The sequence below is a fragment of the Bos indicus genome, chromosome 6 (assembly GCF_029378745.1).
Source record: "Bos indicus isolate NIAB-ARS_2022 breed Sahiwal x Tharparkar chromosome 6, NIAB-ARS_B.indTharparkar_mat_pri_1.0, whole genome shotgun sequence".
In the NCBI taxonomy this organism is placed as follows: domain Eukaryota; kingdom Metazoa; phylum Chordata; class Mammalia; order Artiodactyla; family Bovidae; genus Bos; species Bos indicus.
In genome coordinates this window covers 45,100,807-45,118,685 of record NC_091765.1, presented here as the reverse complement: position 1 = coordinate 45,118,685, position 17,879 = coordinate 45,100,807, and the positions used below count along the sequence as shown (strand labels likewise).

General features: G+C 44.6%; 1 protein-coding gene across 5 annotated transcripts in view; it reads right to left on the bottom strand.

Moving 5' to 3' along the window:
- Window positions 1-1,398: 1,398 nt before the first annotated feature.
- SOD3 (superoxide dismutase 3) overlaps window positions 1,399-17,879 on the bottom strand; it is a 70,012-nt gene continuing 53,531 nt past the window's right edge. For 2 of the 5 annotated variants that reach the window (XM_019962525.2, XM_070791238.1), the window contains exons 3-5: window positions 7,296-7,395; window positions 4,542-4,677; window positions 1,399-3,059 (exon numbers count right to left, since the gene is read on the bottom strand). In XM_019962525.2, coding sequence (XP_019818084.2) covers window positions 2,318-3,059; window positions 4,542-4,558 — 759 coding nt within the window. In that variant the 5' untranslated portion in view covers window positions 4,559-4,677; window positions 7,296-7,395 and the 3' untranslated portion in view covers window positions 1,399-2,317. Of the gene's footprint in view, window positions 3,060-4,541; window positions 4,678-7,264; window positions 7,396-17,879 lie in introns of all 5 variants that reach the window. The other 3 variants (XM_019962526.2, XM_019962528.2, XM_019962527.2) reach the window with 3 other exon arrangements.

Here is a 17,879-nt window from a genome sequence, read left to right as displayed (position 1 = left end):
AGGCTAGAGTTCTTCTACAGACTGGGGGATGTGGGGATGGGAACACAAGGAGTCTGTCCCTGGGAAGGCCTTGCAGAGTCCTATTCAGTTTCAAAACCAGTGAGAACCAGTTGGTGGAGCAAATTCACCAGGCAATAGTCTTTCTTCCCAGTTGTCACTTGGGTTCAAGGAATGGTTTTTAAATAACAAGTCAGTCCTAGTAAGAGGTAAAAATAACCACTGGGGATGAGTTTTTGGCTAAAGTTCTGTTTGACTCTCACTGCCTCAAGAGTCTGAGAGAAACAGAAGCTGCCTATAAAGAACCAGGGTGGAAAACTCACAGCTAGGAAGTGGGTCTATCCCAGGAAGCTAAAAAGTTAATATACTTTCATTAATAAATGAAAGTGAATACACAGGACTGATCTAGTCCGTGTGTAGATTATAATTTTCAAGAGCAGAGGCAGAACCGTTCCCCCATCAACCCTTGATCAAGACCAACCTACCTTTGGACCCCACTGCTTCCAACTGTTTTTGTAATCAAGAAGTTAAGAAGAGGGACTTCCCTAGTGGTCCAGTGATTGACTCCACACTTCCAAAGCAGGGGGCCAGGGTTTGATCCTTGGTCATGGAACTAAGATTCCACATGCCATATGGCATGGCCAAAAAAAAAAAGTCAAGAAGAGCATTGTCCTGGTTGTGGAGAAGGCTGACAACTTCAGATACCAACACCAACTTCCCTGCAACTTGCCCAGTGACACTGCCGCAGTAGCCCTGTCTCCGCCATCTGGAAAATGGACCTCAGGCTTCACACAGAGGCAGCTGTGAAAGTCCACAGAGCCCAGCAAGTTGGTGCACCCCTCATGCCAGGCCAGTGGCTCCAGCACCAGGATCACTGGGAGTGAAAGTGCTAGTCACTCAGTCATGTCAGTCCCTGCAACTCTACGGACTGTAGCCCACCAGGCTCCTCTGTCCATGGGGATTCTCCAGGCAAGAATACTGGAGCGGGTAGCCATTCCTTCTCCAGGGGGATCTTCCCAACCCAGGGCTTGAACCCACGTCTCCTGCATTGGAGGCAGACTCTTTACTGTTTGAGCCACCAGGGAAGCCCAGAATCACTGGGAAGGTTGTTTGAAATACATTTCCTCCTCTGCCTTTGAATTCCACAGCTCTGGGATGTAGCCCAGGAAGCTGTTTTTTTGTTTATTTTGCCACTTCCCTAAGTGATCTTGGTTTCCTCCCTCTTGCGAGCTCCACCCAAATGCATAAGGATCAATAGGTGATTAAATTTTGCAGAGGAGCTATGTAGGGAAGAAAGAGAAGTCCTACAGGGATTTGGGAAACGTCTTTACCATTCCTCAAAAATAGCTGAGCCAGGAAGAAGCATCAAAAAAGAAAAAAGTAACCAAGGCCCCCATGAAGTACTGATTTGCTGAGTTTTTAATGTGCAATGCAAATATTGTCAAACAACCCCCAAAGGAGCTGCTTTCTTGAGGGAGTGAGGGGTGGAGGTGGCCGGGGGAAATACCTGGAGACACCTGGAAGAGGCACCTAAGTGCAGGCTGCACAAGCTACGGGGGCAGAGGTGGGGGAGTGGTGGTAGGCAAATTCTGGAGGGGTCTCAGAATGCCTAGAAGGAGCCCATAGGAGGTGGGGGTAGGTGGGTGATTAGGGCATAGAGGGATCTCAGGGCTCACAAGGTAAAGATGTGGGTGTCAAGGTGGAAAGGGACCTCAGAGTCTGGAAGACCCTCAGGGTTCATGCGTTTACTTCGGTATCTCTGGGGGTTCCTCAGAGCTCGGGGTGCCCTCAGGATGAAAGGGGGGTGTCTCAATATACACGGTTGAAGGCCTCAAAGTGAAGGGGATTTTCAGTTAGATCCTAGCCATGGCAGAAGTGGTACTCCAGAGTACAGAGTGTCTCCGGGAGGGGAAGGAGAAAAATCAAGGTGAGCGGGTAGGCGGCTTGGGGTCTCAAGGAGGGGATCGTGGGCCTTGAAGAGGCGTCAGGATGTTGAGGGGTCCCAGGGTTCCCCAGGATGCGTAGAAGGGGTCCTGGGCCACATAGAGAGCATCTTGGGTGCTTGGAGGAATGTCAGGGTATAGCAAGGTCTGGGGTCCTTGGGAGAGATGTCACAGCGTTCAGGGATACTGGGGTACGTTGTGGGGGGGGGGGGCGGCGCTGAGGCACACAGAGGGGATCTCGGGAGCCTGGAGAGAAGTCCGGGCGTGGAGCGGTCTAGGGGCACTTAGAGGGGAGTCGGGGCATGGAAAGGCTCCCAGAGCGCATAGAAGGGGTCTGCGGCGCGCGGTCGGAGCTCAGGACCACCTAGGTGGAGCGCTCAGACGGCTTTACACTCGCTCTCGCGCCGCCGCTTCTTGCGCTCCGCGTGCTCCTGCGTTTGGCGTGCCCAGGGCCCGGGGCCACACAGACCCACCACGCAGCAGGCAAGCCGGCGGCCGGCGTTACCGTTCTCCAGACTGGCCTGATTGCCGCCGCGGCCCATGTCGTCCTCGCCCGCGTGGACCACCACGGCACGGCCCGCGATCGAATGCGGGCCGGTGAGCGAGGCAGCCAGGCCGGAGCGGTACTTCCAGACCTGGCCATCGCGCACGGCGAAGTTGCCGAAGTCGCCCGGGTGCTGCGGGTGCGGCACGGACATCGGGTTGTAGTGCGGCCCGGTGGAGTCGCAGCCCTGGCTCAGGTCCCCAAACTGGTGCACGTGGATGGCACGGTTTGTGCCGTTGGGCTCGTTCGGGAAGCCCTCAAGGTGGAAGAAGGCCTCCAGCAGGGCGCCAGGCCGGAGCTGCCGGAAGAGCACGAGGCCGCTGACCCGGGGCTGCTCCGCCTCCAGCGTGGCCGACGGCAGCACCCGGCAGACGGCATGGAGCGCCGCGTCCGGGTCGATGGCCGCCGCCTGCCGCTGCATCATCTCCTGCCAGATCTCCGTCACCTTGGCGTGCATGTCGCGGATCTGCTCCTCCGTGTTGGAGCCCATCTGCTGCTGGATCTGGTCGGCCGAGGCATAGGCCACCAGGACCACAGAGGCACAGAGCAGCGCCAGCATGGCCAGAGTCGAGCACCTGCGGGCACCCCCAGGGGGTGGGGGCAGAACGAGGCTTAGTCGCTGCAAACCTGGAATCCCAGACCCTCCGGGGTCCTTGACTCCAGACCCTTCCTGCTGTGAGGGGCTTTCTTGCCCAGCGTGCTTTTTTTGTTATTTTGGCCCCTGTCTTTCCAGGGCCTGCTGTATTCCTGAAACTGGGCTAGGTGCTGCCGTTGTAAAGATGGATGAGGAATAATCTCAAGAAACTCACAGGGATCTTTCTGAGCCACAAGTCTTATCGTGATCCTCCCAACTACCATCTCCATAGCAATGTGAGTCCGGGACATTGGCCAAGGGGTGGGCTTCCCTGGTGGCTCAGACTGTAAAGAATTCGCCTGCAATGTGGGAGACCTTTGGGTTCCATCCATGGGTTGGGAAGATCCCCTGAAGGAGGGCATGGCAACCCACTCAGTACTCTTGCCTGGAGAAACCCCATGGACAGAGGAGCCTGGTGGGCTACAGTCCATGGGGTCATGAAGAGTCAGACACAAAAGAGCCACTAAGCACAACAGGGGTTGTCTCAGGCTACCTGAGGGAGGCTCTTGTGGCCCTTCCAGATCTCCTTCTTCTCAGCATCTCTGCCCCCTCATCTCCTGCCACTCTTTTTCTGCATCCTCTTAGACTGGCAGCATAAGGCTTGCTGCCGCTGCTTCTTGCACTTGCTATGTGCTCTCTGAAGTGGCCCATCCCCTCCTCTCTGCCATGTTCTGTAGACTTGAAGCCAGAAACTCAGTCTTATTCATCTGTATCCCCAGCATCTGGGCCTGCACCTGGCAGTAGGAGACATTTAATATGTGAATTCACATCCCATGTGAATGTGGGATGAGGAGTTCACTGAGAGACAGATGTGTCATCAGATCATTCCAATGCTATTCTCTGATTGAAGATGGAGCTTTGTGCAGGGCAAGGCCAGAATAAGCAATGTGCGTCTCCATAGGGGACTCCAGGAGGGCTTCCCAGAGGAGGTGACTTCTGAAGGTCCCACAGGACAAGTAGAAGCTTTTCAGCCAAGCCAGGTCAGAAGCCCATTTCAGGCAGGAGGCACAACATGAGCGTTCACAGACTGTGAAGGGACACAGTTTGTATGGGGCATGGGGGAAATTTAGTGTGGTTGGGACGCAGCCTGTGCCACCAGGGAGGAGTCGAGGCTGAAGAGGGAGCTTTGGGCCAAGGAGGGAGGGGCTGGGCTTGCTCTGCTAAAGTGCGTGGTTATTAACCAGGAGGCTAGTGCTGGTAGAAGTTTTTAAGCAGAAAAGTGAGTTTTGAGATAGTTTTTAGTCTGGCAGGAGAAAGGATGTGGGCTAGACTTCGGGAATGGAGAGGACAGAGGAGAAGGCGGGAATGGAGAGGACAGAGGAGAAGGGATGGGAAGACTTCAGGGAGAAATGGAGACAGGCAGAGGGTGATGAATTAGGGGGCAGCAACAGCAATCCAAACCAAAAATGATGAAGGCTATTACCAAAGTGGAGGCAACATGGTTTCAGGAGTGCTTCAAACGGTTTCACGGTTTGGGTACCACTGGCAGTGGAGAAGAGGAGCTGGGGATGACTGAGTTCCCAGCAGGGGAGACTGGATGATGGATGGTGTACCAGGCCCTGAGAAGACAGGAGAGAGGGCAAGTTTCGCCCAAGCTTGCTAAGGGTAAGATCCCAGGTGGGATGTTGGGCAGACGGTTGTAAATGGGAGTTCTGGCCCTTGGAAGAGGCAGTGTCAGTGGAAGGGGTTCTCAGTGTTTGTTGGCTACACATCAGATTCTGAATCTTAAAATTCAGATGCCCAGGCTACACCCTAAGAGAGTCTGATTCAGTGGGCATGAGTTGTTTAATTTTGTTTTATTTTATTTATAGCTCTGGTACCCAACCAGGAATTTTAAAGCAAGACACATATACTAACTGCAGTATTGTGGGGGAAATTTCTGACTCTGCCTTAGCTATAAGACAAGGCTGTAAGACCACCAAGGATCACTAGGAAGGTTAAATGAGATACGAGATGACAGGCCATTTTCACATTTTTAAGCCTGCCCACAGGGATCAATGCTGCCTCTAAAGAGCTGGTTTGAGCGTCAACTGCATTGTCAAAGGCCTTCTCCAACCTCAAAGCAGATGCCATTTTAAAGTTAAAATCTGGGATTGAGTGTTTATTCCTTCCATAATCATTACAGAAAGACAATCTAGTATGGTGATTAAAATCATGGATTCCAGAACTCCCTGGATCTGAAGCCTGACACTGCCACTTTATTTACTCCCTTAGAGTTAGCATACTTGTTATTTTTGTTACAGAGTACCAGAGAAAGTGCTGGACTGCAGAGTCTAGTTGGGCTCACCCTCCTCTCTGAGCCTTCTGTTTTCTTATATGCAAATAGAGATAATCATACTTACCTTAGAGACTTGCTGTAATGCTTGAAAGACACAATTAGAATCGCTAACATTTACTGAACACACATACAGGCACTATTAAAAACACTTTGCAAATGTTAATTCATGTAGCCTCCCAAGAACCCTCTGGGGTGGTTGTACTGTTACCCCCATTCTAGAGCACAGAGAAACTGAGGCACAAAAAGGTGAATGTTGTACAGACAACTAAGTCATGTCCAACTCTTTGTGACCCCATAAACTGTAGCACACCAGGCTCCTCGGTCCTCCACTATCTCCCAGAGTTACACATTCAATAATAGCTGAGGCAGGATGTGAAGGGGTGTGGTCTGCCCCAAGCCCAGGGTTTAGGCACCACACTGTATAGCTCTCATCAGAGGCAATTAACCCAGAGCCTGGTACATAAAACATTCCCAGTAAGCGGCAGCTCTTAGCTATCAGAGAAAAACTGCTGATAAGGATTTCAGGACTATCCACTATTGAAGCTGTGGGAGGAGGAGGTGGCCAGGAAAGGCTCCAAGAAGGAGTGACAGGTAGGAGGAGAGGTCCAGAAAGTGACATCAAGGGAAGCACTTCTGACATGGCCTGGTTACTATGATAAAGCCCCAGGGATCTGGGGCGGGAATAGAGGACTATCCCTGAGGCCACATCTTGGCCTCAAGCTCTCCATCACTACCGACCACCCCTGTCCTTTTGAGCTGGTCCTACCCCTCAGGAGGGCTCTGCCAACTGAAAGGTTTTTCACTGAAAGCATACAGCAAAAACAGGTTGTTTTGGACATGTCCACAAAGCTTTCTTTTCCAAAAATGCTTGGGTCATAATTAACACTTGAAGGAGATGTTTTTGTCTTAAAAAGAGAGAGAATGTGTGTGTGTGTGTGTGTGTGTGTGTGTGTGTGCGTGCGTGTCGCTTAGTCGTGTCCGACTCTTTACAAGTCCATGGGCTGTAGGCCACCAGGCTCCCCTGTCCATGGAACTCTCCTGGGAAGAATACTGGAGTGGGTTGCCTTTCCCTTCTCCAGGGCATCTTCCCTACCCAGGGATCGAACCTGAGTCTCCTGCATTGCAGGTGGATTCTTTACTTTCTGAGCCACCAGGGAAGCCCTCTTAAATAAAAGAGAATTCTTCTTAAACCCCAGGTAAAACTCCTTGGGTCTTAAGCTTTTCACTTCGAGCCCTCCAGTTCAGCTCGCAGAAGGCTCACCCTTCTCAGTCTCTCAGTTTGAGCTGTAGATGACCAAGTGGTTTCAGAAGGGCTTGCTTGTTCCGGAGGGGAGAACAAAGTTATCAGGGAACAGAGCAAGCTACCAAGCTGGTGCCTCCTTCCTGGGTTTGGGTTTGAGAAAACTGTTTACTCCCCACCCCCTCAAAGACTCCAGGGTCTTCTAATGCCTGGGTGCCCTATGAGACGGGGTCCCGGCTGTGAGTCTGAGCCTGCGGGGTCCTCCCTTTGTGCCTCTCCTAAGCAGATGGCTTTCCCTCGCCACCCACACCAGGCAACATCCAGAAACATCTACCTTCCTCACTCCACATCTCTCTTTTCTCTAACCCAGAGGATGCTGAGGTCCTCTTGAAGAGCATTAACGGATCCCCAAACAGTCACTTCCTGCCTCCGCCCATTGCCTTCCTCAGCCCTCTCACCACCGCCCTCCTCCTCCCCTTCAGAGCAGCTGGACTCTGTCAAGAAGTGCGTTTTCTCCCATGAAAATGTTCAAATCCTTTTCCTAGAAGAGGCTGGATGCCCTGCCCCAGTTTCAGACTCAGTAAGCATACTCTGAGAAGAGTGAAATGAACCTCGACTTCACACCCACCTTTCCAGCTCTTCAAAGAGCGCTATCTCACCTGGGACCCGAGGAGCAGCACCTCACCAGCTGGTCACAGGAATGCGGGCAACTCCCGGGCTGTTTGTGACTGAGCAGGGCAGCCTCTGGGGGAGTGGTCACTGAGAGGAAAGAAGGTCATTGGGCTGGTTTAGGCAGGGAAGCTGGCCAGGCAGTCCTTGTTGTGGAATTGCCTCACCTCCCCCAGCTCTGTCCCCTCCCCGCAGTCCCTCCCCAGCCCCGCGTTCCCTGGCCAAGTACTCCTTTTCGTGACTTCACTGAGTTGTGCAGACGTAGCAAGTGACCTTCAGGGCACAGCAGGGGAATAAAAAGTAGACAGAAAATAGCTTGTTTGGAGAGGTGTACAATGGTCTCTTTCTTGAGACGCCCTTTGCTGTCCCCTGATTTCCTCAGCTCTTGATTTACTTTTGCTGGATGTCTAAGAAGAAAATGGACATCCTGCAAAAATGCATAATGTTTTCTCCAGGACCGTGCTTCCACACCTGTGAGAGATGAGACGCAGGCGGGGTAGCAGTTACCCACTCAGGCTGCAGAGTCCAAGCCGTGCACTTCCTAAGGATGTGCCTGTGCCTCCGTTTCATCATCTGTAACATGGGGAGGTGAGGCTAACCCAGTGCCCTGCCCGTAGTCCCACTCATCCTGTTCTCGCTTCCTTATTAAAGTTATGGAGGAGTCCTTTAAAAGAATGAGTAGTGTGGAGGAACCACTTTTGCTTCCCCAGTGCCCTTTTTCTCCTTCTTTTGCCATAATCTTTCCTCAATCACAGCAGTTCTTTCCAGAAATAGAAGCTCCCTGCCCCCCACCCCAGAAAAGCCCACATTGGAAAAGGCAGCTTGCCTGCCTGCCTGTCTGCCCTCCAGCCTGCTTTCAATAAATGCTTAGTGGGTGCTCACTCTGTTGTGTACTGGTACCCAAAGCTGTGTGAGTCCCTGCCTTTTGGGGTTCATACTCCAGGGAGGGAACAGCAGTGTCAACAGATCCATCTAGTACAGAGTGGGGACTGCAACTGGGGAAGCAAAGCCAGGGCCCCTAGAGACCCAGACCCTTGTCCTGACCTCAGGAAAGCTTGTTCACAATCTAGACTTCTGGGCCCCATCCCAGGCTAAGTTAATCCTTTGCCAGCAGGGCTTCCTGGAATCATCTTTTTAAAAACTAGCTATTCTAGAGTATGGGCTTCTCAGGTGGCTCAGTGGTAAAGAATTCACCTGCCAAGCATTAGACACAGATTTGATCCCTGGGTCAGGAAGATCCCCTGGAGGAGGAAATGGCAGCCCACTCCAGTATTCTTGCCTAGGAAATCCCGTGGACAGAGGAACCTGGCCCTCTACAGTCCATGGGGTTGCAAAAGAGTTGGACATGATGTAGCAACTGAAACAACAAGAATTCTGGGGTACAACCAGGTTTGGAAACCTCTGCTTGGCAGGCAGAACTCAAACTAAAGATCTTGTCCTGGAGCAGCCATTGCACAAGATAAGATGGAGACTTCTGGGCACTCAGAGCCTCCAGCCTCTACCCTGGCATCAGCCCACCTGGCACACTGAGAACTCGGGCATCATGGGCTCAGTCCCTCCCACTCTGCATTCTGTTGATGGGCGTAGGTGCCTTTGACTAATGACTTTTCTGAGTTCCAGATGCTGCCCTCCACTCTACCTCACCCTGAAACATTCTGGTTTCCCGTTCTGAATTGTCCATCCAACTGAAAAAAAAAAAAATGAAATCTGTATTTTCATTGTTATTGAAGTAAGAATTGTATCAGTTCATAACTACTGTATGAAGTAGCACTTTCTTTTATTTAAGCAGTTAGTTTTATTTAAGGGCCAAGAAAGATTTCCTCTGCTATGATATTCTAGGATTGGTATTAAAATCCATTTTCACTTTCCTTTTTATGGCATTCTAGGAGAAATTTGCTTTTTCTCCTACCCGACCTCGTGAACATCCATGCACCACTCCTTTGGCAATAGCACCCCAATTTCCTTCTTGGAAACCACTGCATTTTCAGTCCATGCAAGTAGTATTGATTCACGCTTTGCTCCAGAGGTGGGTTCCTGACCAGTCATAATATTGCATTAGTTCCAGAATAATACATTCAGAGCCAGTAAGATGCAGTGACATTTTTGCTGGGACTGTTATGAAGGATGCATCTTCTCTTTCCCAATGGACTTGAAACTGGAGGAGAAAGGGTAAAGTTATTGTACCCCCTTGCTCCACTCAGGGAAAACCCATCTGAGGATGGGGCCAGTGGAGGGAAGTAGAATAAAAGTAGAGTGATATTTGGACCCAGTTGCAGTGTTTAAGCCCCTGGATCCAGCTGTACCTGAAACTGTTTTCATTATGTGAGTCAAATACATTCTTTTTTTTGTTTGTTTTTTAATGGACAAATGATTTATTGGTAGTTTTTGTACCTTTTTAGTAATATACACACTTTATAATACATATATTTAAACATAGCCTAATAAACAATACATTCTATTTTTCTATTCCTACAACATGTATTAAAACCAGAAACTCTTAACAGCATTTGTCTTTGGGGTGCAGAACTGAGAATGAGGAAGGAGAGGAAGAAGCATCCTAATCACCATTTGGAGTTTTTTTCCTAAAATTATTTATGAGAAAGCATTACTTCATTAAAAAATTATTTATAATTTATTGTTTTTAATAGACTAGTATGTTTTACCAGTCTATTACAAAATACCTTCTCTTTCTGCTCAAGTTGTTTGGGCTGCATTTTCTGTACTTGAGACCAAACACTTTACAAAACACTTTCTCACATACTGTTTTATTTAATGCTTGCATTAATTTTGTGGGATAGGTGTTAATTTGCCCAGTTTGTAGATAAGGAAATGAGATTCAGAAGGAATATTCTTTCTGAATAATAGGTCAATTATACTTCAGTTTTTTTAAAGAAAAGAACAGGCCGAAAGTTTCAGTGTTATAACACGGCAAAGGCAAAATTTAAACCCAAGAGTCTCTGATTGCTGATCCTGGTCCCTTAATCATTATGTTTTATTACCTCCAAAAGTCTGAAGGGGAGATGAAAGAAAAGTTCGAAACAAATGACTCTGTACCTCCCAGTTATCCCTGTAGTCAATGAGTGCCGTGCAAACAAGACACCTAACCCTCAACCTCTGTCCTTTCTCCTTGTGCTAATGCATAATACAATGGAAAATCAAGCAAGCATTGTCAATCAGCCATTATTAGGAGATGCATTCCAATGGACTTCCATCTGAATAGAAGAGAGCTTTGCTAGAGAACTTCGGACTTCTTTTATGCAGGAATATCAGTTGTACATAACTTCCTTCTCGTTGTGTTTAGAAAACTGATAGAATTAAATTCTACCAGGAAATAAAGTGGTTACTGTGAGGAGAAAGTTTCTGAATACAACAGTTAGGATTTCAGATTGCCTCCATAAAAGGCCAGAGTCTGTGTGGTAACAGTTTACCCAACCAGAGGACTTCAGATACACCTGAGACCGCTTCAAGTGTGTCTTGCCCGCCTGGGTTCTCCCAGAAGCCCCTGGGAAGTAAGAGTGGAACCAGGGACCTGTGTAGTTTAACCTTGCTTCCTGTCATTTTGTCCAAACCCAACAGGATAATATGGGGAAAAGGAGATGCTTGTTGGCAAAGTGGTCAGGGAGATTAAAAACATCACTCTTATTAATAGTCATAAACCAATACTATCTCAGATGTATTTCGTGCCTCTTCTCTGCCAGGCACGAGTTAAGTGACTCGCATGCACCTTTTCTTTGTAATAGCCCTGCTCTTCAGTGAAGAGACACTGCATCCCGTGTCCATGCTATGTTCTGGGAAATTTCCTTTTCACTGTGAATGTGTAACCCTTCCGTTGAAATGTACGTGAATCAGAAGGGAATGGAAACCAGTCAGAACCAGGAACTTCTCAACAAGTTACACTTGGCTGGCCATGTGAAGAGAAGACCAACTGTAGCACACGAAAAGCAATGTCTTTCTGGTCAGAAGGTGAGTATGTGCAAAGTATTTTCTCAGGAAAACATCAAAGTAAAATCCCTCCAAGCTAAGTCCTTCACGGGGTCTGACCTTGCCTCTAGTTCCACTTCCTGCCCATACCTGTGAGAGAACACTTAGCTCATTCCTGTTTTGCCACATAAAAACAAAATAGCAGTATGAATATTTAAAAGCATATCCAATGAAGCATTCATCTCCTCAAAATAATTGCACAGTACACCCCACTTGAGAAAAGAGAAGTATTTTTCAGCTTATTTTCTAGTTGTATTTATTTTAAAATATTTGTTGAACCGTTGGCCATATTGACCCCTCCCTCTGCTTGCTGCCTCCCACTATAGAAGCTGGAAAGCCAGGCACTTACTTTCCCAGAATCCCTTGCAGCTGGTGGTGGTCATAAGACCCAGTTACAGCCAATTGGACATGATCTGATGTGGCTTTGGGAAAAGTTCTCACTTTCATTATTAAAAAGACAGAAATGATTGGTGCTGCCTCTTTATCCTTCCTATTGTCTTAAACATGGGTTTGATGCCTGGTAATGTGGCAGCTCCTTTAGGGCTATAAGTTGGTGAGAATGAGAACAAAAGCCAACGTGCACAGGATGAAGGAGAAAAAAATGGAAAGAACCTAGGTCCTCAAAAGCTTCATTAAAAACTAAATTAAATTAAAAGCTAAAGAGGGAAAAGTGTCTCACTGAACACCTTAACTAACACTAGCGCAGTTGTAGTTTTCTGATAATAGGAGGAAATTACCTCCATGTTTTCCACTGTCAGTGGGTTTCTGTTATTAATACTTACAGCCAAATTCATGCCTGACTGATAAAATTACGTACCAGACTCTGCTCTGGGCATCATGACTCTGAAAATGTATGAATCATAACCTTAGTTCAGGCGGCTCATAATCTATTTGAACAGACCTACATATGAAGGACCACAGATTCTCCCCAGTGTTATTTTCATAATTTACAAATAACAAAACTGAGACCCACAGTGGTTAATTGCCTTGTTCAGTGTCACATCTAATAGGTGCAGAGGAAGGACTTGAGCCCAGATCGCTGAGCCTTCAGATTGGTGCCTGTCTATCTCACTGGTTCTGATGCTTCATAGACTATCTCTTTCCCTTTCCCCTTCTGACCGCCCCCTGCAATACACACACACCCTGCAACCTCACCAGGAAGAAGAAAACCTCTCCCCATTCAGATGGCCACCCTGGCCCAATTCCTTTTGTCCACACCTTCAGAATGACCAAATGAACTACAACAAGAAAAAGATGGACAGGAAACCCCCAGGGAGCTTGTGCAAAATGTATAAACACTGCAACATGTAGAAATTGGCATCTAGGGACGGAAGTGACATAACATTCTCTCCTCCTAGGGTTATAGAAAATCAAAGCTGGAAGAAACTGTACGGAAGAGGTCCTCTGACTCAGCCTCTATTTTAGAAAAGGATTTAGGCAGTCTAAATGCTGACGGAATTCAGAAAGCCTCAGATTTGAAGCCTAGGGAGGAAAATAGAGAAGCAGCCATGTGTCTCACTTAGAAAATGAATCCAGTAGGGTTCTGGCCCTTCTTTAGTGATGGTCTCAAATGGAGTGAGTAGTGACTCTCATCACAGCCTCCAAACCACCATCACCTACCAATATCACCCAGAGGTGAATCCAGAAGGGCAGCAGTATCTGAAAGATTAGATAGTCCTGCATTATGGCCCTAGTAGTGTATTTTGAATTTCATTTCACAGAATTTTGGAACAATTTTACAAAGCAAGCAACCTCCTCGCAGTTCTTCTGAGCCCAGACACAGCTGTTCAGGATCCATCTTGCCTTTCCTGGAGAGAATGGAAGTAGGTTTGAGGTCTTGGGACATCCTCCTTATGGCAGGGACATAATAGGAGCTATTGGCAGACCCAGATGGGGACCAGGACATGGAACTTTCTCCAGCTTTTGTCCATCTTAGCATAAGAAGCTTTTCACATTGGTCTTTCTCCACAAAATTTTTACATCAGAAACTAGGGGGTATCTCTTATTGGCTGCTGCATGCTAAATAATGTCTGATTCTTTGCAACCCTATGAATTGTAGGCCACCAGGCTCCCCGTCCATGGGATTCTCCAGGCAAGAATACTAGAGTGGGATGCCATTTCCTTCTCAGGGGATCTTCCTGACCCAGAGATCCGATCCCCATCTCCTGTGTCTCCTGCATTGCAGGTAGATTCTTTAGATTTTTTGCTACTGAGCCACCGGGTTAATTTCCCTTAAAACCCAAGGCAGAAGAGTTGGGATCTAACTGTTGGTTCAACTACTTTATTTGACTTATGGAAATGTGTTTTGATCATCAGAGCATTTTCCTGGTTGGGCGTTATTGATCAGAATAAAGTTATCTTCTCATTTGGGAACATGTATTTATTACATACACACTAACATAGACTTGAAATTGCTTTTAAAATACATTACAAGGAGCGAACAGGCATTTGTAAAAGAAAATGCCCATGCCTAGGATGAAACAATCCTCTCTTTTGAGGATGGTTTAGTTAGAAGCATTCTAACTTTCAAAGTCGTATCAACTCAAACAGAACTCAAGTGTTTATTACAATAGGAACTGAAAACTCAGACACCTATGGGGGCCAGACAGGTCACATCATGATGAAAGTGGGCCAGGTATGTGTTGTCTCCTTTTTGTCATTAAACACATAGCCTTTCTATATGTGTTGTGTCTTCATATTCTAGTGGAGGTATTTACCTGAAGAAAAATTTCTTTTCTGTGAGAAAAAGAGCAACAGCCCATTGAAAAATGGCAACTCAGCCCCAGTGCCTGGAAAACAATAGAGAAGAGTGGAGATTGGAGAGAAATTCTGAATAGATACGGGGCAGCAGCTGCACAACCAGATGTTGCCAAATGGGAATGCTGCCTATTATTGCCATACCTTCTGTTTTCAAGAGAGACCAGAGACTGACATCTCTACATGATAGTTCTCATTTTTCAAATGATGGTTCAATAGTGTTATTTGCTGTCTGTAAAGGCTACATATCAAATATACAGATAAATTGACAGTAAAAGGATGAAAAAAGATTTACCATGCAAACAGCCTAAGACAAGCACGATTATACTAATATCAGACAAAGTAGTTGTTGAGATAAAGACGATTGGTGTAGATCATTGCAATTGGGCATTTCACGATGATGAAAGCACATTTATCAGGAAGACAGTAATCCTTAAATGTTTACCCAATAACAAACCATTAGAATACATTGACAAAAATTTGGCTAAAGAGATAAATAAATAAGTGCATAATCATAATTGGACATTTTTTAACACATTCTCTTTTTAGTTGATAGAAGTGAAGTGAATTGAAGTCGCTCAGTCATGTCTGTCTCTTTGCGACCCCATGGACAGTAGCCTACCGGGCTCCTTCATCCACGGGATTTTCCAGGCAAGAATACTGGAGTGGGCTGCCATTTCCTTCTCCAGAGGATCTTCCCAACCCAGGGATCAAACCCGGGTCTCCTGCATTGCAGACAGACGTTTTACTGTCTGAGCCACCAGGGAAGCCCATGAAGTTGCTCAGTCATGTCCGACTGTTTGCGACCCCATGGACTGTAGCCTACCAGGCTCCTCTGTCCATGGGATTTTCCAGGCAAGAGTACTGGAGTGAGTTGCCATTTCCTCCTCCAGGGGATCTTCCTGACCCAGGGATCGAACCTGGATCTCCTGCGTTTCAGGCAGGCTCTTTACCCTTTGAGCCACCAGGACATTTTTTAACATATTCTCTTTTTAGTTGATAGAAGAAATAGACAAAAAATACTTGGCATATAGATTATCTGGACAACACTTATCAACCAACATGACTAAAATTATTTTCCCAACAATTGCAGAATAAATGTTCTTTTCAAGTTTACATGAAATATTCACCAAGGTAGACTATATCCTAGTCTATCCTGATTTCATTATATTTTAAAAAGTTAAAGCTTTATAGATTATGTTAATATGTTATCTGATTGCAATGAAAGAAAAATAGATATCAATAACAACGAAATATCTAGAAAATTCCCAAATATATGAAAATTAAATAAGGCACACTAAATAATCCATGAGTCAAAGAAGAAACCCTAAGGGAAATTAGAACATATTTCTAAGTGAATCATAATGAAAACAACACATCAAAATTTGTGGAATGTAGCCAAAGCAGTTATTACAGGAAAATATATAACTTTAAATGCTTGTGTTAGAAAAATAGGGAGGTTTAAGTGTTAATAAGCTAGGAAAATCACAACAATGTAAGCAGAAGGAAAGAAATAATAAAAAACATAAATCAATGAAATTGAGAACAGATAAACTTTAGAGAAAGTTTAAAAAGCCAAAAGAAGGTACTTTGGAAAGATTAATAAAATTGATAAAGTTCTAGTAAAACTAATTTAAAAAGAGAGAGTAATCCAAATTACCAGTGTAAGAAATAGAAGAGGGCATAAACACATCATATCCTATGGCTATCAAAAAGATAATTAAATATTCTGAGTAAATTTGTTTATAAATTCAATAATTGAGATATATTGGAAAAATTCTTAAAAAATTCAACTTACCAAAATTGATACAAGAAAAATAATTTAAATGGCCCTGTACATTAAAAATATATTTTTTTGTAGCTCAAAAATCTTTTCCTCAGAGAAAAGCATAGGCCCACATGGGTTCATCGGTGAATTCTACCAAACAGTTATCAAATATTTAAGAAAGAAGTAATATCACACTTACACAAACTCTTTCAGAAAATAGAGGAGAAAATTCTTCTCAATTTATTTTACAACACTAGCATAAACCTGAAACCAAAATCCCAACAGATTAATGTCCTTCATTAACACAGAAAAAGATTCCTCAACAAAATATTAGCAAAACAAATCCAGAAAATATATAATAGGGAAAGTATATCATGACCAAGTAGAATTTATCTCAGAAATACAAGATTGGTTTAACACTTGAAAATTTGCCTATGCAATTCACCACATTAACAGAATAAAGGAGAAAAATCACATGATTATCTCAATAAGAGAAGAAAAAGTATTTGACAAAAGCCAATCCCCATTCATGATAAAGACTCCTTGATTAGAAGGAAATAGAGGGGAACCTCCTTGATTTCATCAAAGACAGCTATGAAAAGCCTACAGATAACAGCATGCGTGATGGAGAAATTTTGACTGCTTTCCACCTAAGATTGGAACTGTTCTTCCTACCTACTGTACTGGAAGTCCCTGCCAGTGCAGTAAGACAAGAAAAAAAAGGATGGATATTGAGGAGGAAGAAAGGAAACTTGATACGAACATTGTGGTTGTCTACAGAGAAAATTCCAAGGACTATTTTAAAAACTACTATAAATAGTAAAAGAATTTAACAAGGTTAAAAGGACCATATGTCATGATCAAGTGGGATTTATCCCAGGAATGCAAGGATTGTTCAATATAGACAAATCGACCAATGTGATACACAATATTAACAAATAATTAAAGAATGAAAACCATATGATTATCTTGATAGATGCATGAAAGCTCTTGACAAAATCCAGCATGAATGGACCTAGAGACTGTCATACAGAGTGAAGTAAGTCAGAAAGAGAAAAACAAATACTGTGTATTAACACACAGGGAACAGGGAACTCTATTCAATGCTCTGTGGTGATCCAAATGGGAAGGAAATCCACAAAAGAGGGGATATATGTAGAGCTGATTAGCTTTGCTGTACAGCAGAAACTAACACAACATTGAAAGCAATTATACTCCAATAAAAATTAATTAAAAGAATTTAGCAAGGTCACATAATACAAAGCCAGTAAATAAAAATCAATTGGATTTTTGTATACTGGCAAAAAACAACTGAGAATGAAATAAATACTATTTATAAGAACATCAAAGAGAATAAAATATTCAGTAATAAATATAGAAAAAGATTTTAATACTTCAACCCTTAAAATGTACAAAATGTACAAAAATACAAAATGTTTCTGAGAGATATTAAAGTAGATCTAAATATAGTTATTTCATATTCATGGATTATAAAATAAGTATTGTTAAGATGTCAGTTATCTCAGATTCAATGCAGTTCTAGTCATAAGCCCAGCAGACTTTTATAGAAATTGAAGAGATGATTCTATAATGTATGTAAAAAAGCAAAGGATCTAGAATAGCTAAAATAATTTTTCAGGAAAAAAGTTAGAGGACTGATACTACCTGACTTTAAGACCCATTAGAAAACTCTATCAATTAAGTGTAGGAGATAAATTTTTATGACCTTCAAGTAGGTAGAGTTTGCTTACTAGAACAAAAAAAGCATAAATTATAAAATAAAATGGACAAATTGCGTTTCGTCTCAATTAAAAATTTTTTTGTTCTTCAAAAGTCACTTTTATAAAACTGAAAAGGGAAACCACAGACCAGGATATATTACTAATACACTTGTCTGTCAAAGGACTTGTATCCAGAATGTATAGACAATGTCTACAATGAAATAATAAGAAAGATAACCCAATTTTAAAAATGGGATCAAATAATTTAATCAATGCTTCAGTACAAATGACCAATAAGCATCTTCACTGATCATCAAGAAAATGCAAAACAAAACCACAATTGAATA